This window comes from Ictidomys tridecemlineatus, chromosome 4, assembly GCF_052094955.1.
Source record: "Ictidomys tridecemlineatus isolate mIctTri1 chromosome 4, mIctTri1.hap1, whole genome shotgun sequence".
Lineage (NCBI taxonomy): Eukaryota > Metazoa > Chordata > Mammalia > Rodentia > Sciuridae > Ictidomys > Ictidomys tridecemlineatus.
The window spans coordinates 203,342,766-203,363,874 of NC_135480.1; the positions used below are offsets into that span (position 1 = coordinate 203,342,766).

At 48.7% G+C, this 21,109-nt stretch overlaps 1 protein-coding gene and 1 long non-coding RNA gene across 2 annotated transcripts; one reads left to right on the top strand and one right to left on the bottom strand.

The window, feature by feature from the left end:
• Nucleotides 1-740: 740 nt before the first annotated feature.
• On the bottom strand, nt 741-7,273 carry LOC120889910 (uncharacterized). The gene is made up of 2 exons (XR_013438335.1): nt 7,076-7,273; nt 741-5,599 (listed from the first exon to the last, which is right to left on the bottom strand). It is a non-coding gene; the product is annotated as an uncharacterized LOC120889910 (long non-coding RNA).
• Urm1 (ubiquitin related modifier 1) lies at nt 2,661-20,537 on the top strand. Its single transcript, XM_005321026.5, has 5 exons — nt 2,661-2,786; nt 7,268-7,338; nt 16,968-17,049; nt 19,020-19,068; nt 19,459-20,537. The coding sequence occupies exons 1-5, from the start codon at nt 2,752-2,754 to the stop codon at nt 19,525-19,527; spliced, it is 306 nt and encodes a 101-aa protein (XP_005321083.3). The 5' UTR covers nt 2,661-2,751; the 3' UTR covers nt 19,528-20,537.
• The last annotated feature ends 572 nt before the right edge of the window (nt 20,538-21,109 follow it).

Consider the following 21,109-nt stretch of genomic DNA (forward strand, 5'->3'; position numbering starts at 1 on the left):
GACTGGTCCAAATTTGGTGGTTGAATGGAGCAAAATATTTAAATCAATATTCAAGTATTTGAGTATCTTGGTATTTGTGTGAGGGGCAGTGGCACCTACACCCCAAAGATGGGCAACACAGAGCCTATTTTAGGGAAAGAGGCACTGTGCCAAGAACTCATTCAGTCCTTTCCACGCCCTTGTAAGAAACTATTCTTCCTATTTTACAAATGAGGAAGCTGGGACACAAATTATTAAGGGACCTGCCCAAAGAAATAGCTAGGGCAGACCTGGATAAAAACTGGCAGTTGAACTGCTAGGGTTTTTTTGTTTGTTTTTGGTGCTGGGGACTGAACCCAGTGTGGCTTTACCACTGAGCTAAGTCCTCAGCCCTTTTTATTTTTTTATTTTGAGACAGGGTCTCACTAAGTTGCTGAGGCTGGTCTCAAATTTATGATCCCCCTGCCTCAGCCTCCTGAGTTGCTGGGATCACAGGCATGTGCCATTGCATCCAGCCGAACTGCTAGCTCTTTTTTTTTTTTTTTTTGCTAGCTCTTAACATAATCACTACGTCTTTAACCATCAGGCTACATCACCATCCTCTACCAGTGCTCAACTCTGGGAGTACTAATATTTGAAGACCCATAGAACACCCACTCTGCTCCACTCCATTTCTGCCTTGGGTTTTTGTAACAAACTTCAGTTGTCTCCATATTCTCTTCCATGTTTCCATCCAAACCATTTGACACTGCAGCCAGAAAAAAGTTTTTAAATTTTTATTTGTCTGTGGTGCTGGGGATTGAACCAGGGCTTTGCACATGCTAGGCAACCACTCTACCACTGAGTTATTTTAAAGCACAATTCCATCCCTCCCCAAACCTTCCACAGCCTCAAGTCAAACAGTAGTGCTCCTACACACTGAAATGCTTACCTGCTTATAAGGCATGGCTTGGCTTAGCCTCATCTCTTAGCAATTTCCATCTCTGCTCCCAACTTCCACTTTCTTCCCTTGATGCTTCAGCTTATTTTCACCTTTTGCTCTCCTCACTGGAATGCTTCTCTCATATCCACTCAATTCACTCTACTTAGGCTTTAGAGCCCAGCAAGTCCAGTCAGGTTTATTTGCAGTGCTGGGGACTGAACTTAAGGCTCTACCTCTGAACTACATTTCCAGCTCCCCCTTTCTTATTGAAGTGTCTTAACACTTAAAAGCCTTTCTTTGGGCTGGGGATATGGCTCAAGTGGTAGCGTGCTCGCCTGGCATGCATGCGGCCCGGGTTCGATCCTCAGCACCACATACAAACAAAGATGTTGTGTCCGCCGATAACTAAAAAATAAATATTAAAAAATTCTCTTTAAAAAAAAAAAAAAAGCCTTTCTTAGCTGGGTATGGTAGCACATGCCTATAATCCCAGCAGCTCAGGAGGCTGAGGCAGGATGACGGCAAGTTCAAAGCCAGCCTCAGAAACTTAGTGAGGTCCTAAGCAACTCAGTGAGACCCTGGCTCTAAATACAAAAAAGGGCTGGGGGACTGGGGTTGTAGCTCAGTGGTAGAGCTTTTGCCTTAGCATTGTGAGGCACTGAGTTCAATTCTCAGCACCTTATATAAATAGAATAAAGATTCAGGGGCTGGGGTTGTGGCTCAGCTGTAGAGCGCTAGCCTAGCACGTGTGAAGCCCTAGGTTCCAACCTAAGATAAAAATAAATAAAGGTATTGTGTCCAACTACAACTAAAAAAAAAAAAAGAATCCATTTACAATTAAAAAATTATTTTATTAAAGGGTTGGGAATGTGGCTCAGTGGTTAAGGGCCCCTGGGTTCAATCCCCAGTATTAAAAATATATATATATAGTTATATATATATAATTGATTAGCATGCTTATTTCTTGTTTTTTTTTAATATTTTCTTTTTTAGTTGTAGTTGGACACGATACCTTCATTTTACTGATTTTTATGTGGTGCTGAGGATCGAACCCAGGGCCTCGCACATGCTAGGCGAGTGCTCTACCACTGAGCCACAACCCCAGCCCAGCATGTTTATTTTATTACAGATTTTTTTTCCCAGTTAGACTGTGAGTGCCCTAAAGATACTGCATGTTAGGAATGTAGCTCAGTAATAAAGTGCTTGCCTAGCATGTACCAGGCCTTGGGTTCGATTCCCAACACAAAGAGGGTTTTAAAACATACACACACATACACACACACACACACACACACACACACACACTCCCTGCCCCTTGCTACTGCATCCATAGCACCAAACAAGATGCTGGGCACATGAACATGGAATAAATTCTGAGTAGTGACAGCCAGCTTAATATCCAAAGGGGCGGTTGGACAGTGAGTTGATAGATCAGGGGAGAGACTTTTGTGTCAGAAATATTTAGGAGGTCACTATGACGTCAGACGAGTGAATGGGCTCGCCTAAGCGGTATGTAGGCTAAAGACAGATTTGTAACTAACGCAAGATAAACAGTAATGTGGCTCACAGTCTGTCGAAAAGGTGCTGGGGCTGTCTTCCGCCTAGCTGCGGTCTCAAGTTGATTCCCAGTCCGGGTCCCGGAACCCGGCCGCCAACAGGCGGAGGCACATCGACTCCTGATCGCCGGGAACGCCCGTGACTTTCCCTCCTCCGCCCTCCGCGCCTTCCAATAGCTGAGGAGAATGACCTTTGGGCACCGCCTTTTCCGGACGTGGCTCCAGGCGGCGACCGGAAGTGGGCGGGAGCTCCGGAAGTTCAGGGGAGTTTCCTGCGAGCTCGGCTTCCTCAACATGGCAGCGCCCTTGTCAGTGGAGGTGGAGTTCGGGTGAGTAACAGAGCTGGGGCGCCCTGGGTATGGATTGAAGTCCTCGGGCCCGCAACTCCTCTCCTGTCTCGAGGCCTGACACGGCCGAGTTGCTGAGGCTCCCGGCGCCTGCGGTGAGCCGTGCCACCCGCCTCGAGTCTGATAGGCTCGGTCTCCCTCGGCAACGCCGTATGTCCGGGAATAGATGCGCACACACGGGCGGGGAGGTGCGCTCTGAGTACTCCGCTGTGCCCAGTACCTGTAAGGCTCAAAAGACATGACGGTTAGCGGGTGGCCTCTCTACGCACTTTACCAGGTCCATCGGTTTGGCATCTGGTTCCTTGAAAGAATCGCTCTCCAACCCATGATTTCTTTTCTTCAGGCAGCAGTTTCAATATCCGCTTACACGGTTCTTGAGGCTTTGTTTCTTGTGGGATGTGTGGACAAGACGGAACTCTTTTTTTTTTCTTCTTCTTCTTTTTCGCAAGACTTGGGATTTTAAAAAAACCTGAAGCTCTTTTCAGGATAGTCAGTAAACTTGCTGAGTGCCTCTGCAGATCTTGAGTCCAGTAGAGGTATGGGGATAAATGTGATAACCATATTGGGAGAGACTAATATTGGCAGTATATTTTGCACAAGATGAAAATGTAGGGATTGGAACACATCAATAACTGAAGAAAACGGTAGAGAGGAAATTTTCTTAAGCCACTATCTTATCCCTCCAACAAACAGGTTTGTCCTGGTTTCAAAACAAAGAAAGCCAGGCATGGTGGTGCACACCTGTAATCCTGGTAGCCTTTAGGGAGGAGTATGAGACAGGAGAATTGCAAGTTCAAGGCCAGCTTCAGCAACTTAGCAAGGCCCTGTGCAACTGTCTCAAAATAAAAATTAAAAACTCTGAGAAAAACTGCATAGCTTATAGACAGCAAAGAAACTGAGACCCTAAAAGATGGGTGGTGATATCATTGCCAGAATCACATGAAAAGGATGGGACTGTGTGTGTGTGTATGCGCGCTGGGAAAGGGAGAGGAAAAGTCAGGGATAGGAATCTAAAACCTCTGTCCAAATGCCTTTCCTCTCTTTGGATGCTCCCAGTTTCTTTCATGTTTTCCCTTCATTAGGTGGTTCATTCACCAGTCATTTATTGAGTGCCTACCATGTGCCAGGCAGTGAGCCAGACACAGAGGATACAAAGATAAATAGCACTCTGTCCATGCCCTACAGTGTTCAGCATTTCTGTCCCTTAGAAGTGGGTAGCCTCATGAATGTTAAGTGCATTTTAATTGATGATTATTGTCTAGCCGCTTGGATCCAATTAGAACTACGTTGGTCAGGCTTTCTGACTATTTTGCTTCACTCACCCTTGGCCCAGCTGTACCCTAAAGCCTGGGCATTTTAGGAGAATCCCTTCTGTCTTGACAGGCCTCAGTAGAGCTGTAAAGGGAGAAGCTTCAGATCTCCAGGCTGGGATTTATCCATAGTCAACTTGCCTTTTATTCTCATTAAGCAGATATGGTGTTTGTTCACCAGAGATGTCTTCTGTCTTCCAGATACTGTGCGGGCAACAATGAGGAAGTCATGAATTCACAGGCCAACATAATTACTTCTTTTCTAGCTTCAGCTTCCCTTACCCCTAAGAGCAGTAGTGAGTTCCAGCAAAACAAGACAACATCCCTCTACCCATCTATCTACCTCCTTCCATCACTACCCACACCATTGTCCCATGAGAATTGTATCTTCTTGGGAAGTGAGAATGCCCAAGATGCATTGCAAACCCAAGTCCCTGCTCTCTGTCCTTGCATATTTTTATCTCTGACCTTTTACTTCCTACATCTCTTAGTAGATGTGTTTCACCCTGAACCTGGGCAGATTTGTAAAGAAGCTGCCGTGCCCACCATTATCTCCCTTGTTTCCCTGTTTTCCTACCATCATAGATCCTAGAAGAGTTTGGGTTAGGACTTTGTTTCTAACCCCTGAGCAGATATAGTCCTCTTGGCCCCATCAGCTCTTTTTTTTTTTTTTTTTTTTTTTTGTGTGTGTGTGTGTGTGTGTGTGTGTGTATGATGGTGCTAGGGATTGAACCCAGGGTCTTGTGCATGTGAGGCAAGCACTCTACCAACTGAGCTATATATCCCCAGCCCCCATCAGCTCTTTTTTGAGCCTTCTAAAAAGCCTCTTGCACCATTCTCTCTTGTCAGTAACTAGTTTTGCCATCTTTTGTCTTCCCTCTTGAACTGTTCCTAGCAGAGCTTTTTCTCAGAATTCAAAAGTGCGTAGTATGGATGTGTTTTGAGTCCTTCATTTCAGGCTGTTAAAATTCAAATGTAAGATTCTCTTTACCACATTCCTTTTCCTCCTCCCTGAGTTGGGGAAGTATTAACAAAGGAGGGTACCGTTGAGGTCAGAGAAAAAATAAGAAAAATGGACATTTTCATTTATTTGGCAAATTTTTGTTGAGCGCCCACTGTGTGCTAGGCCCTGTTTTAGGCAAGGCTTGTATTTTAGCAGGTAGAAGGGAAATAAAGAATTAAATATAGGACTGGGGTTGTGGCTCAGTGATAGAGCGTCTACCTAATATGTATGAGGCACTGGATTCAGCACCTCATAAAAATAAATAAATAAAAATAAAGATTCATCCACAACTGAAGTAATATTTTTTTTTAAAAAGAACCAAATATAGATGAATAGATGATAAAGACGATGAAGATGAACTAGTAGAAGGAAGACAGTTTTGGGAATGTCTGTATCTGACACTGGTATAAACAGACATCCAGCAGGAATGTCTGGGCACGTGGAGAGAAGATGGAGGTCTTAGTTGAGTTGCATAGCAAATCCTGTAAGACATAAGAAGATTTGGTTGGGTCCATGGGGCTAGAACAGGCCCCTTGTCTGCCTCCTAGGGTCACTCTAGAGGCTTGGTGTGCACTTTCCCCCACTCCAGATGTGCTGACAGAAGTGTCAACCCCTCCCCTGGGGCCCAGTGAGCCCAGTAGTGACAGGTTACTCTCTGAGCCAGACTGGTTCTGCCTTCATCCATTTATAAAGGGAAAAAACAGACTCAGCCTCTGAGACTGGCACCACCAGCTTTGGCCACTCTTGGTTGTTTGCCTGGGTCCCAGTGCCTCCACTTCCCACCCATCTTCTCTGACCCCCAATTCCTGAGCCCCTTGCCTGTCACCATCCCCCATCCCAGCTGCTACATGTGCCAACCCCTACCCAGGAGAAAATGAGGCTCTTGGAAAGAGATAAATGGAGGCTCTGTGCGGGCTTGCAGCTGAAATGTCCCTGCACACAGCCACAGATGGGCCTCTGCTCCCCCTCCACATTTCTGCATCAACAAAGCGTGACCTTGTTTGGATGACAGTCGCCCCATGTTTCTCCCATGACAATGCTTTCCTTGCCTTTGCCTCCCAGTGGGCTGTCTCAGGACATCTCTGTTCCCTGAAATTGGGAAAGGGTGGTAGGCTGGGAGGTATCCCATCCATCAAGTCTATTAGGGCCTTCTCAGGTCAGACCCATGTTAGGTCTGAGATGGGAATCAGGAGACCCAAAGGGAGATGAGTATGGGGCACTGAAAGAATCCTGCTGCCCACATCAGGAGTCCTGGCTTCTGTACTTTACTCTGATTATCTCTACTGTTCCTGCCTTCCCAGGGCACAATGTTGAGATGCAGAAATGAACCAAACTGCCCTCAGGGGGCTTTCTGACCTTTGGGGAATCTTATTTATTTATTTTTCAGCAAGGCTGCTGGGGCTGAGCAGAAACCAGTTAGATTCATATTTTAGTGCAGCTGCTTCCTGTCTGACCTTGCACAAGTCACTTGACCTTTCCAGGAACCAGCCTGCTTCTCTATGAAATGGAGTTAATGATATCTGCCTCCCTCCCAGTTCTTCCCTGTGATGCCTTGAGGATGAAATAAGGTGAGGAGCATCTTATAAATGGCAGGATTACTCTTGGTGGATGCTAGCTGAGGCTGAGAGCTCAGTGGACTCTCAGCCTCCAGTGCTATGGTATGCCCACCAGGCTAGCAGCAGGGGACAGGGACAGAGTCATTTCTAGACCTCACCTGGCCAGAGGAAACTTTGAGATGCACAGGATCTGCAGAAGGTCTTACAAGGCTTTTCAGCATTTTTGCAGATGGAAAGATCAAGGTATGAGAAGATGGAGTCACATGCCCTGGTTGGCAGAGATGGAGCCTGGTCTCCATGTTGGAATTGGCAGCTCCAAAGCTAATGTTCTGTAACTGTGTACTCGGCTGCTTCTGGGGCAAACAGTCTGCTTGATTATTAGTAAAAATTACTTATACCTACCTTACCACAGCAGGAAGTCGCATTTGAGAGTTAGTCACCAGTGCCTGTTGTTCCTGAACTTTGGTCTCTGTATCTCTTGGGCTTCTACTTCCATTCTCATCCTTAGTTCTTCTTCCATTCTCATCTTAGTTTTCATCCTTAGTTCTGTTTGCAGGAGCTCACCTGGCTGTCTTTTTTGGCCTTCCTTTGCAGAGGTGGTGCTGAGCTCCTATTTGATGGTGTAAAAAAACATCAAGTCACCTTGCCTGGGCAGGAGGAGCCCTGTGAGTATTGGCTTTTTAAGCTGGGGTGGGGGAGTGGATATTGGGCAGGAGAGGGTCTATGGGATCATTTAGCCCTGTTCAGTGAAAATGGGTAGGATTTCCCTGGCCAGGGGTGGGAAGGAAGAAAAAGTCACCAGAATACTTTTCTCCCATCTTCTCTGGGATCAACCAGCTTCGTGGGAGGGAAGTGGGGTTACTTAGTTCTGTGAAGGTTTCATACTCCTTAGAACCTTAGGCCAGGGACCTAGTCTTCTTTAACTCTAGTATTCTCAGCTGTGAAGGGGGTATGGCAGTCCTTCTCTCTTAGAGATGTTAGGAGGAGGAAGTAAATTATGCCATTGTGTGGGGGGTGGGGATGTGTGCTAGGGATTGAACCCAGGGCCTTGTGCATGTGAGGCAACTACCAAGTGAGCTATATCCCCAGCCCTCTATTATTATAATGTGGCAGCACAGGGAAGGTCTTTTCAAGGAGGTAACCTTCCCTGAGAACGGACCAAACAATTGGACTCTCCTGACAGTGCAGAGATTTAGACTAATGAAAAGGCTCCAGCCAGAAAGATTGGAGGAGGGAGGTTGACTAAAGGAGAAACTTGTTAATCTTTCTTGAACAAATATATACTGAGCACTTTCTGTGAGGTGCACTGTGTCTGGTCATTGAGGTGACAAACATGAACAAGAGGAGTCAGCCCCTGCCTTCAAGTGGGGAGGTTTTAAAGAGTTAACCCAGAGGTATGCCAGGGTAACCATTAGTGTAGCCTAGGGCAGGGTCTGGACCTGGTGACTGTCAGGTCTTTTACAGCCCTAGCAGTGAGTCCTGCTGAGAGCAGATACTCAGGGATAGGAGCCCAATCTCTTTCTAAGGCTGAGACGAGGCCATCAAGCATATGCGGAAGCAGGGGAATGAGGTTCCAGGAGGTGGACACTAAAAAAATGATCAGGTGAGGTTTGATAAGATTCCTCTGAAGTGGACACATCTGCCAGGAACAAAACAATTACACTTGTCCAAATCCACTGGTTGCCATGGCCATCTCTGGCCCTCCTTTGGGTCCCTGGCTCCCTGCCATTCTTAGAGGCTGGGGGACATTTATCCAGAATCAGGGTACTGCTCACCTTGAGCTGGGGCTGTGTGTAGTTGGTGTTAAAACGGCAGGATAGTAAGATTTTGTGTCCTTTCTGGGGGTAGCGGGGACCCTCAGATGATAGATCCTTGTTTCTTAGTGTGGCAGATGGCCACGCAACCTTGGCAGCCTTGAGAGGAAGCAAGGGTTCTCAGATAAAGCCTCTCAAAGATCTTTCCTGGAAGTTTATTAAAATAGCACATTATGATTTATTTCCTCTTAAGTTTGCTTGGCATGAAAGCCCACTAGTTTTCACCATTCTAGCTTCATCTCATTCATTCATCGACAGAGTACTCAGCAAGTGCCAGGAATGAATGGTAGGAAGTACTTAATTCTTTCATGTAGTTGGCAATATTTTTTGATTGCCTCCTTTTGCACTGGTGCCTTCAGTGCACTGGTTGCTGGGTGGGTTCTTGTCTTCATGAAGTTAACTGTGGCATTCAAATGGAGCCGGCAGTAAATAAGGAAACAAACATAAAACTGTACCATCATAGACTCCAGTGATTGGCATGAGAAGAGCACATAGGTGCTTGGAATGGGACTAACAAGTGGTCAGGGAAGGCCTCTTCAATTCAAGGAGGTGAGGTTGAGTGAAGGACTGAAGAATGGAAGGAAGCCAACCTGATAAACTGCAGGGAGAGAGCAAAGAGGCCTGGGCCTTTCCAGGCAGGGAGACAGCACTTGGGAAAACTCCAAGGGGCAAAAAGCCTTGGTCTGGGTAGAGTGCTGAAGGAAGGCCAGGATTAAGGGGGCACAGGCTGAGTTTGGAGTGGCAGGTAAAGTCTCAGTAGGTTTTGTAGATCATTTTCCCACATTCTTAGGCGATAGCTCCTATTATTTCAATTTTTAAAGGCCGAAACTGGGCTGGGGGTGTAGCTCAGTGGTAGAGAGCTTACCTGGCATGCAGGAGACCCTGAGTTTGAATCTCAGCATTACCAAAAAATACATAAATAAGTTAAAGTGAAAAAGGGATCTTCTTCATATAATTACTTAAGTGAAGCACACCCAGACCGCAGGGTCTCTGCAGTCCAGGCATTAAGCCATCATTTGTTCCAAGAGGCTCCCTGAATCACCCTGACTTATCACACCCAAGACCTGTTTTCCAGTTTTTACACTGTTATTTTCACTCATGACCCTCATTGGTTATTTAGTTTAACTTTTGTTATGACCCTGATAGATCCTATCACCAAGGAAGTCAGACCTCAGAGGGAAGGAAAACAGACTAAGGAGGAGGGACCTGAGACCTGTCCACAATTACCTAGGTAGGGAAGCTGGGCTAGGAGCTAGGACTCAGGTTTCTGTTCCTTCATTCCTCAGCCAGATAGCAAAACATGGAGGCCCATCAACCCAGGGAAGGAAGGCAAGATGCCCCTATTGCTCACTCTTGGTCCCCATTTGTGACCTGCGGTGTCCAGAGGCACAGGTCACATTGCAGCCACAGAGTTAGTTTGCAGTTGCCAGGCCTTACTCTGGCACTCATGAACCCAAGGGGCCTGATACTGCTAGAGAAGTCTTATATTCTCTCCCCAACCCATGCCCAGATCTGTCATCTGGCAACCTTCCCAGCCCTGGCTGCCACTTGGCCAAGCAGGTCTTAGATACTCCAGCTGAAATAGCAAGAGCCATGGATCACAGATTGTGACTGCTAGGCATGGTGGCAATCCCAGCAACTCTGGAGTCTGAGGCGGGAGGATCATAAGTTCAAGGCTAGCCTTGGAAACTTAATGAGACCCTGGTCAAAATGAAAAGGGTTTGGAGGTAGCTCAGAGGTAGAATGCTCCTGGGCTCAATTCCCAGTATTAAAAGAAAAAGAAAAAAAAAAACTGTAGACTATGATAAGTCTCACAAAAAAAGGGGACCTGTGAGTCCTGGGCCAGGGGAGAACTTCCAACCCACCCCACATGGTAAGAGGACAGGAGAGGCCAAAGGGGATGAAACTCCAAGAGAGGAGCCCTGGCAGTGTGCATTGCACATTAGTGGCTTCGGTCAACCTCTCTCTCCCCATGTGTAGAATGGAAAATGGGCCAACTCCACTCTTTATTGAGCCTGATATCTGTTGAACAACTCCAATTTGGAAAAGTTGGTTCCAGATGTAAGTATATGTCCTTTTGTGAAGTAGGATGTGTAGACCCAGCAAGTAGTTACAAGTATGTGTTTGCAAGAGGCGAGTGGTGTGTGTGTGTTAACTGTCATCATCTCCTTAATTGGAGGGGATTTTGGGGGCAGGCACCAACCACCGTCTGGCCATTTTGGCTGCTGGCCTTTATGACTCAAGGATCCCTTCAACTCCAGGCTCCCAGCCCCTTCCCCTGTAGGAAGGAGACTGCCTCACCTTTCTTGCCCCACCCGCATGCCCCCTCTTCCTGCTGATTCACATTAAAGGGTGGCTGGTGAAGGAGGGGAGGAGCTGAGCAGAGCTTCTGGGCGCTTTAAACTGCTTAGCATTCATTTCACAGCCTCTCTGGGGCCAGCTGTTCCTTTCTCTGCTCTTGGGGCCTGTTTGCTGATCCCCTCGCTGCCTCCCTCCTCTCCTCCCACCCCTCCCAGTCCCTGTGCAAAATTGCTTTTGAAAAGATCCACTTTCTGCTTAATTAAACAATGAGGAGCGTCCCCTCGCACATCTGTAAACCTCCTTCTGAGGCCAGTTTAGCCCACAAACTGCTCCATTCTTACCCCATTCATTTGTAAATGGAGCCTCAGAGGTTCCCTCCACCCCTCTTCTCTTTCACTCCCCCTATGCCAGCTCTTTCTTCTCCCTTTCAATTTAGGCCTGGGGTGGGCTCCCAGAAGAACCCTGTCTTGGAGCCTTGGTGGGGACAGGAAGGTATAATCTACAGAAGGGAAGATTTAGGGGATTCCAGGATCTCCTAAATCTGAAGGGCTGTTATGGGGACAAGGGTCATATTGTTGGCGTGGGCCCTGTGGACCAACAGGCCCAGTGGATGGGAGTGGCTGGAAAACTTGCTTCTGTTGGAGAAGCACAACTCCTTGGGAGTGACCTCCTGCCCCTGAGGTGTTCAAGGAGGCTGAATGAGAGTCTGTTGCAGGCAGGATTCAATGTCAGATGGGACCTTGAGGTTGTTCTTTTTCAGCCCCAAGAGCCTGGGGTTGACACCCTTGGTGGCCCTGCCATATTGGGCAGCATGTATACCCCAGACAAGGAGAAGTCACTGGGGCAAGGATTTTGGTGGAAGCTTTCCCAGGAGCCTGCTAGGATGGACATGCCATGTGCTCCTGTGGCACATGTCTGTTCAGCGTGTCCTGTGTGCTTCACGCTCTGTGGCCTGCTTCTAGGCTATACCTTAATTCTCACATAGCCTTCTTGAAGTGTGGATTATTGTTCCCATTTGTTGAAAGGTAGATGACATCAAGACTTAGAGAGGTCAAGTGACTTCCTACTCAAGGCCATCCAGCCCACAGCTAAGTTCCCTCTGACTCCAGAGGGGGAACTCTTAACCACTCTTCCACAGAGCAGCAGCTGTCTTCACTTGCCCTCCCCCAGCAGGCAGGCCAGGCCACAAGGTCTTCTATGCTGGACACCTTGGCATTAAGTATCCATCTTCCTCCCCAGTGCCATGAGTAGGAGTCTGCCTGCTAGCACACGTGGCCTCAGGATGTGATTCCTTACTCCCAGGTTGTCCTGAGGGCTTTGACCAGTCACTGGCATCTTATGGGTCTGAATATAAAAAAATGGAAGGAAGAAGTCAGGCACAGGGCCTATTGTTCCCAGCTATTTGGGAGACTGAGGCAAGAGGAACACCTGAGCCCAGGAGTTTGAGGCCAGCCTGGGCAACAGAAGAAGAACCTGTCTTAAAAAGGGGGGGGGGGTAGGGATTTAGCTTAGTGGCAGAGCGCTTGCCTAGCTCGCACAAGGCCCTGAGTTCGGTCCTCAGCCCTGGGGGAAAAAGAGATTAAAAAAAAAAAAAAAGGAAGCCCAATGTTACCACTTCCCTAATTCTCTTTCAGAAAGCCCCAACTAGCACTGACTGACAAATTATTAGACTCAACAGACTTTTTCAAAGCTGGGGTGCCAGGCTGCTATGTAGAGCAAGTGTGTGGAAGCCCAGGACACCAGAGAGTATGGAGGAGATAGGTTCCCCCTCTGGACTCCAGAATAATTACAACATTGATAGGTCAGGCACAGCGCCAAAAATTGTATGTGGATCATTTTATTCAGTCCTCACAACAACTTGTCAGGCATTCTGACCACCCTGTTTTGCAAGGCAAAGAAACTGAGACTCTGGAAATTCCTTTCCCAAGGTCAATGAGTACAAGTGACCGGGTCCAACTCAAAACCAGGACTATCCAACTCCAGTCAGTGGTCTTAGTCTGACTCTTCACCCCCCTCAGTTGCCCCTGTGTTCAGCAAGAGTTTCAGGGTTCTGAGCCTCAGCACCCACGCTAGGAACGGGAGGGTATGCCATATATTTGAGCTGGATCGGGCTTCAAGGGTCAAGGCAGATAAACAGCACATACTTGGTCAGCCCCGCTGGGGTTCATGAAAAGAGAGTGGCACCTTCCAGAGCAGGCCCCTCCTCGGGGTCCCTCTCATGTTGAGCTGTGCTGTTCTTTTTTTTTTTTTTTTTTTAATTCTTTTTTTTTTAGTTGTAGTTGAATATTATATCTTTAATTAATTTTTTTTTTCTTATGTGGTGCTGAGGATCGAACCCAGGGCCTTGCCTGTGCTAGGAAAGCACTCTATCACTGATCCACAACCCCAGCCCACATGTTGAGCTTCTTTATTTTATTTGTTTTTATCTTTATGTGGTGCTAGAGATTAAACCCAGTGCCTCATGCATGCTAGGCAAGCTCTACCCCTGAGTCATAACCCTGGTCCCATCATTTTGAGCTTCTTAACCTCTCCTTTCTGTTACCTTGTACCTGCCAGTTCCATCCTGCCTTAGGTCTTCCTGTGTGCTCTTACTGCTGTCTGGGGTACTCCCCCACAGTCACCCCACTCATTCTTCAGACCTGAGCTTCAGTGTTTACACCCTCAGAAAGGCCTTTCCTGAGTCCAGCATGATGGTGTATGTCTGTAATCCCCTTGCTCAGGAGGCTGAGGCAGGAGGATCCTGAGTTCAAAGCCAGCCTCAGCAATTTAGTGAGGCCCTAAGTAACTCAGCGAGACCCTGTCTCTAAGTAAAGTATAAAAAAAGGCTGGGAATGTGGCTTAGTGATTAAACACCCCTGGGTTCAATCCCTCTTACCACCCACCCCACCCCACCCCAAAAAAGGCCTTTCCTGATCCCACACAAAGGAGGTAGCATTTTATCACCTATTTAACTACTTAAGTCGTGTCTGTTTCACTGCTGTCCTCTTAGCTCCATGACTGTGGGCTCTGCTTCCATCCTGCTCACCACCATTTCCCTTGTACCTGGCACATAGTAGTTGCTCAATAAATATTTGTCTTTTGAATGGTTGCCTGGGATCATAGGAAGGAGACCACTCTCAGCAGAATTGGAAAGGCAGGAGAACACAGAGTGGAAAGGTGGAATTGAGAGTCTCTCAGCCCCACCTTTATCTCAGGGCCATCCCCAAGCCACCAGCCCCTGACTCTGCTTAACCCTTCCTCCTCCCCTGGGTGCCTTTGGAAGCCGACCATCTGGCTTGAAGCCTATTTGCATATTGTCTGGGCCTCAACAAGCTGAGCAAGATGTCCCTGGGGGTGTGTTTCAGGCCAGGCCGAGTGGTCTTTGCAGCCTGAGAAGGAAGCCTTGAGTTCTACCTCTCCCCACTCTCAAATTCAAGCATGGGGGAACAATACCGGTGGTGATGTGGTAGCCTCACCATGGAAACCGGCTATCAAAAATGTGGGCAGGCCTGGGTTGGGGGGTGGGCAGAGGAGGGAGGGAGTGACCTCAGCAAATAGGAGCATCATGATAAATGAGCCAGCACCAGGCAGCAGACTCACCCCTCAGCCCACCCCTCGGGACTCCATGATGGTGCCATCACGTGGATGACCCCAGCATGACCACTGGCCCTCCCCCACCCCTAAGCCTATCCATAATGGAGCAGACATGCCCTCCTTTTGGAGGGAGATAGGGTTGTGGGGGTGCAGTCTGTGGTCCCCAGTCCAGGCACTGCCCAGTGCCTGTTGTTGCCTCCACACACAAGCACAGCCCCACCCGCAAGCTGCCTGATGGATGTGTCAGGTCGTGGCGGCTCTATCGAGCGGCCACAAGACATATGGGCCAGAGGTCCACCAGACAGTGCCAGGTGGAGGCCAAGGGGATTCAGGGCCAAGAGAAAGCCTCTGGAAACCAAGCTTTGGGGAGGAGCCTCCAAGAGTCCAAGTGGACTACAGATAGCTAGAGACTGTACTCGCACACATGCCTGTTCCAGGGACTCTGGGGATTCCAGTCTGTTTATTTTATTTTATTTGTTTTGTTTTGGTGATGGGGATTGAACCCTGAGGTGCTTTACCACTGAGCTACACCTCTAGCCTCTTTGTGTTTGGTGGTACTGGGGACTAAACTCAGGGCCTTACGCAGACGACGCAAATGCTCTACCCTGAGCTATATCCTCAGCCCTTTTATTTTTTAGGGGTCTTGCCAAATTGTTTAGGGGCTTGCTAATTAAGTTTGAGGCTAACCTTAAACCTGCAGTCCTCCTCGGCCTCACTGGTGACTGAGATTACAGGTGAATGCCACTGGCAAACTCCATTGTTTAAAAGGAGGAACTACAGGAGTGGTGGCGCATGCCTATAATCCCAGCAACCCAGGAGGCTGGGTAGGAGCATTGCAAATTTGAGGCCAGCCTCAGTAATTTAATGAGACCCTGTCTCAAAAAATAAAAAGGACTAGGGGTATAGCTCAGTAATAGAGCTTACCTAGGTTCAATCCCCAGTACCAAGTAAATAAATAAATAAAATTGGAAGGTAGCAGCCTCAGCTTATGGACACTATGCCTGTTTATAGGCACAGGCCCTGTGTTCTGCTGGTGTACAATCTAGGGGTGTTGGTGCCCAACCTCGAGGCTCAGCACATCTTGACTACAGCCTTCCGCCTGGGAAGGTGGTATGCAGGCCAGGGAGAGTGCTTCCAGCCCTACCCAAGGCCGCAGTTGCATGTGAGCTGCGCTTCCAAATCCACATGGAGCACAGAGCAAAAACCTCTTCATGTCCAAGCAATTTATAGAGCCAGATCCCAGTGTGCTGTGGCCTGGCACCTTTGATCCTGAGGTGACCCAGCCTCTTAGCCTCCGTGTGAGTACACAGAGACTGGTGGCTGCTCCAGAACACCAGATCCACAATGAAGCAGATCTTGGTGTTCAGTTGAGCAGGAGAGGCCCTTTTGACCCTGAACCTCTTGCGTCTTCAAGGTAGCCATCCCCAGTCTTGAGGGCTCTGGAGGCAGGGAGTGGCGGAGAGTGATCTGTCAGTGTCCCTGGCTGGTGAAGGATCCTTCTCTCCCTGTGCTAGAGGAAATTAACTGATGTTATCAGCTCAGTGATTGTTTTTCTCCCCTCACAAAGGGAAATATATGCAGACCCTTCCAAGAGCAAAGCCCAATCCTCTCCATCTAGGACTGGCTGGAGATGGAGGTGGAAGGGGCTCTTCAGGGCCCTCTCAGAAGCCTGGCTGGGGCAGTCCAGATCAGCTTCCAGGACTTGTGGGTGGGGTTTTGTCTCCCAGACCTTAAGATGTGACTGTCTTGAGTCCCTTGCTATAGGTAAAGGCTAGTCCTTTTTCAAGCTTTCAGCAGGGCCAGGGGCCACTTTCAGTGAAGATCTCTCTGAAAAGTCATTAACCTCTCCTAATTCGTTTCCTCATCTTAAGAACCCACAAATTCCTGGACCATCCCAGCCTAGTCCAAAAAAAGCCTTGTAAGCTCCCACATGCACTCCCTTCTGGGCCAGGCAAGGTTTTGGGACCCAAGAATCATTTAGGTTTGAGCTGCCTGTGGTGGCATACACCTGTAGTCCCAGTGACTGGGGAGGCTGAGGGGCAGGATCCCTTGCTACTTAACAGATCAAAAATAAGTGCTCACATTGGCTGGGCATGTGGCTCAAGTGATAGCGTGCTCGCCTGGCATGCGCAAGGCACTGGGTTCGATCCTCAGCACCACATATAAATAAATAAATAAAGATATTGTGTCCGCCTAAAACTAAAAAATAAATATTAAAAAAAAGTGCTCACTTCAGCATCACACTTTCTAAAATTGTAATAATACAAAGAAGATTAGCATGAACCGGGCACCATGGTGCAAGCTTATAATACTAGCAACTCAGGAAGCTAAGGCAAGAGGATTGTGAGTTCAGAGCCAGCCTCAGAGCTGAACCAGGTGGCGCATGTTTGTAATCCCAGAGACTCAGGAGGCTGACTCTGGAGAATCACAAGTTTGAGGCCAGCCTTAGCAACTAAGCAAGACCCTATTTTTGAAGTTTTAAAAAGTAGTAAAAAGGGCCTGGGATGTGGCCCAGTGGTTAAGCAACCCTGGGTTCAATCCCTGGTAATAAAACAAAACAAAAAATAATCACCTGGGTTTGATATTAGTTGTGTCTTCCTCTCCAGGGGACATCCGGAATCTCCTCATCTGGATCAAGAAGAATTTGCTAAAAGAGCGGCCAGAGCTGTTCCTCCAGGGAGACAGTGTGTGAGTCCCTTCCTCTCTTCCCTGAAGAAGACAGGGTGGGAAGGACGTCTGGGCCCCTATCCTTGGGTTCAGTCTCAGCCTCCTCTAGGTCCTGTTCCCTCTTTGTTCTCCCTGTCTCCTCTGAGAAAAGAGCTATCCAGTTCTGTCTGAGGTCGATTTTCAGTTTTCTTGATACCACACTAGACTGTCCGGAATTTGTTAAAAGCCCTCACAAGGGGCCGGGGACACAGCTCAGTTGGTAGAGTGCCTGCCTCTCATGCACAAGACCTGGGCAACACACACGTGATGAAAGGAGCCTGGTGAATTTCTCCAAAAAATCCAGTTACACCTTCTGGCAGCCACAAACTTGCTGTGAAATCTGAGGCAAGTTACTTTGCTTCTTTGGGCCTCCATTACTCTCTATATACAGAAAATTCTAAGAAAAAGATGCTGCTCAAGGTCCCTCTTGTCATTGAACTATCTAGGACAGTGCTATCCCATAGAACTTTTTGCAGTGATGGAGATGTTCCATATGTGTGCTGTCCAGTGTGGTAACTGCTGCCACATGGGGCTGTTGAGCTCTTGTAGTGCAGCTAGTGTGAGTGAGGAACTAAACATTCCATTTTATTTCATTATAATATAAATAGCAACATATGGCCAGTAGGTACTATATGGGACACACAGGTCTCAGATTCCAGGGGTCATTAACTGCATGCATGTACCCTCTCAGGAACACACATTTAATCTCTCATTATGGATACCCTATAAAAGTCCAAAGCTTTCCTACCTCTCTCACCCAGCCTAGCCCAGCCTGATGGCAAAGGACCAGCTTCCATGTGCCAGGGAGTCACGTCACTTCTAACAAGGCCTCTTCAAGCTTAAGTAAAAGAGGCAGGTAACACAGTTGTGAGGCTCCTTCAGTTCCTGAGGGCTAGGGGTGCCCCCCAGGGCCTCTGGTTCAGACCCTGGTGCAGCAGTCCCAGAGGCCACCTGCGAGAATAGCAGTGCCCTTTGGGCTACTGCCAGTAGGAGCCAGCTAAGCTGCCTTGTGGATCTGAGGTAGAGCTACTCTTGAGCATTCAGGTCCCGCTGGCAACCATCCCTGATCTATAAGAGCTAAGGTAGCCTCCTCTCAAGGGGAAGCATGGGCATGTGGGGGGCCTTGAAGCTGGAGTTCTTCCTATCTGGGGCCTAAAATACTAAGATTAAACCCCAGGAAAAGTATGCTGCTTCTCCAGTTATCATGACAGTGTGGCCAGCAAGCCCTTTGTATCTCTTTGCATCCTTGGGCACACCTGTGACTCAGGCGCCTGCTTACCCCATTTTCAGATGAAGAAACAGATGTGCAGCTGGGTGCAGCAGCTTATGCCTGTAACCTCAGCTACTCAGGAGGCTGAAACAAGAGCATCTCAAGTTTGAGGCTAGCCTTAGCAGCTTAATGAGACCTTGTCTCAAAATAAAATCCAAAAATGGCCCTGGGATGTAGCTCAGTGATAGAGCACTTGCCTATAACATGCCCAAGTCCCTGGGCCAGTCTCCAGTACCACTAAAAAAATAAAAAGAAACTGATGTGCAGAGAAACAAAATAATTTGCCTAAGGTCTGGGTAATGGTATTGGTACTTGCATACACTTTCCATCTGGCCCTCAAGACCAGGCCTTCTGACCTGGGTTCCTTTACCTGGGTTCCTCTACTTTTAAGATTTTTTTTTTGGGGGGGGAGTACTGGGGATTGAACTCAGGGGCATTCAACCACTGACCTGTGAGACAGGGTCTCACTGAGTTGCCTCTCTTTTGCTGAGCTGGCTTTGAATTCCTGATCCTCCTGCCTCAGCCTCCAGAGCCACTGGGATTATAGGTTGTGCCACTGCGCCTGGCCTGGCAGATATTTAACCAAAACCTCAGAAAGAAGGGCTGCCTCTTCTCCTACGGCCCAAAGACTCTAGAGTCTTCTGCCTTTCAATCCTTGCTACTTATGCCATCTTTTCCACAGGCGACCAGGAATTCTGGTGCTGATTAATGATGCCGACTGGGAATTGCTGGTCAGTACCTCAGCATAGGGGGGTACCCCTCTCCCAGCCCCTACCCCTGCTCTCCCAGCCCCTGCTCTCCCAGCCGCTGCTTCAGTAGAAAAGCTTTGGGCCTCTCATTAAGCCCAGATAGGGTGGCTGGATAATCTCTGTGCCACTCCAGCCCCTGAACTGATGCTACTCAAGTGTCCCACCCCAAGTGAGGAGAGAATGGGCTGCTTGGGGGGGGTGAGTGTGAGATCTAGGACCACCTCTAGACTTGAATGTTGATGTACAGAGCACCCATTTCAATTGGCAAAGTCTGTCTTTCTAAGAGCAGCAAGTCCTCCCTGGTTCCCTTCCCAACACCTGGGGAGAAACTAGACCGTGTCCTGATGGTCCCTGTCCTCTCTCCTGCCCCAGGGTGAGCTGGACTACCAGCTGCAGGACCAGGACAGCGTCCTCTTCATTTCCACGCTGCATGGAGGCTGAGGGCCCCTCTCTTCCTCGGCACCCTTGCAGGGGGAGAACGGAACAGACAAACATCCCCTTGGGCCCAGCCTTCAGGTCTCCCTGTCCCCCGTGGCTGCCTTCTTCCCTGCTCTATCCCCCAAGCTCCCTCCAGGCAGGGAAAAGAGGCCAGGTGCTAAAAATGAGCCTTTCTCAGGCACGTGAGCAGGGAAAAGCAGGCAGTCAGGCTCCTGAGCCCAGAGCTCCTTCCCAGCAGCTGAGGTGGGGGAGGGTGCCCCTCTGGTGTGTCAGGAGCAGAGGGGGGCCGTGTGGCCAGGTGACCCAGCTGCCTTCCATTCCTGTCTCAGTCTGAGCACTGAGTGACTGCCAATGAGCACTCCAGCTCATGGCCACATTTGTGGAGAAGATGGATGGACCTGAATAACTGATGGGAAACCCCTCCCTTCCCAAAGACTGGAGGAGTCTCCGCCTCAGTTTCCCCATCTGGACAGCAGAGGGCTCTGTCTGTCCCCCACTGATATCATTATGGAACCCCAGCTGGGGTCCCCTATTCAATACTGACTCCCTCCCCCTCACCCAGCAGCTGCTATCCCAGCCACACCCCTCCTCCTGCTCCCCCCACCCCCAGCCCTTGACCCTGGCTGGCCTCCCCCACACACACAGGCCACCAGATGGGCTCCTGAGACCCTCACCAGGCTGTCTATAGTTCATTCTTCTGTGGGTGGAGAAGAAGAGGAAGTAGCCCAACCTCCGATTAGCCAATAGAAGCCTGGCGGGGGAGGTTCAATGTGCCTCAGTTTCCTTCTCTACACTAACTGAATATTCATAATACCTGAAAGCCAAGGATATATATGATGGCACAGATGTAAAGTCTATGTCCCTTCCCACCTCCTGCAGAAAGCAGGGTCGGGGCAAGCAGCACCTGGTAGGCAGAGGGGTTTACCCCCTCCCTCTGTCTGTTTTGGAAGTCTGGGGTCCTTGGGGCCTGCAACAGCTGGCCTTGAGCAAATAAAAGACTAGGTTGTTTACTAGCCTTGCTTGGAGCTTCTTCATCAGAAATGGGTGGCACCCCAGTTCCCCCAGCCAAAGCCTCTGTCTGATATGACCTCTCTATCCTCACCTAGGGCTCTCAGCTGCGCTTTAACCAAATGGCTAAAACTCAAGCTACCCCAGAGAGGGTAGTCTGATAGGACTATCTGGAAAAGGAGGTACAGAGCCAGTCTGAGTCCCAGGACATCCCCACTGGTCTGTCCAAGACCAGGCTTTGTCCCACCAGCTGCATTCAGCAGCCCCAGAACCCAGAATGGGAGTGGCATATATGAGAGTCCGTTCTCCTTCCCGTGATCTGGCAGAAAGAGCTTTGTCTGCTGGAGGGAGACCTCAAAAAAGAATTAGGGCACTATCATCCCACCCCAAACATTGCTTTTCTTTAAATGTCAGTGATTTCAGGTGGAATTTCTCCCCCTGTGGAGACGAAAGTGCCCAGTGTCCCAGCTGTGTTGGGAAGAATGTCGGGCACACATCATTCTCTTAGAGAACAGATGACCCCTGGCTGGTGGACTTCTCCCCAGTCCTGCTGCAGTGGTGGCCCTCTAGGCATGTG

What these genes read in the sequence shown, in the direction of transcription:
- Urm1 (XM_005321026.5), top strand. Translation starts at nt 2,752, where the DNA reads ATGGCAGCGCCCTTGTCAGTGGAGGTGGAGTTCGG. An exon ending in GCCTGGGCAGGAGGAGCCCT is followed by an intron (nt 7,339 to 16,967) that starts GTGAGTATTGGC and finishes CTTCCTCTCCAG; the next exon opens with GGGACATCCGGAATCTCCTC. An exon ending in TTCCTCCAGGGAGACAGTGT is followed by an intron (nt 17,050 to 19,019) that starts GTGAGTCCCTTC and finishes TCTTTTCCACAG; the next exon opens with GCGACCAGGAATTCTGGTGC.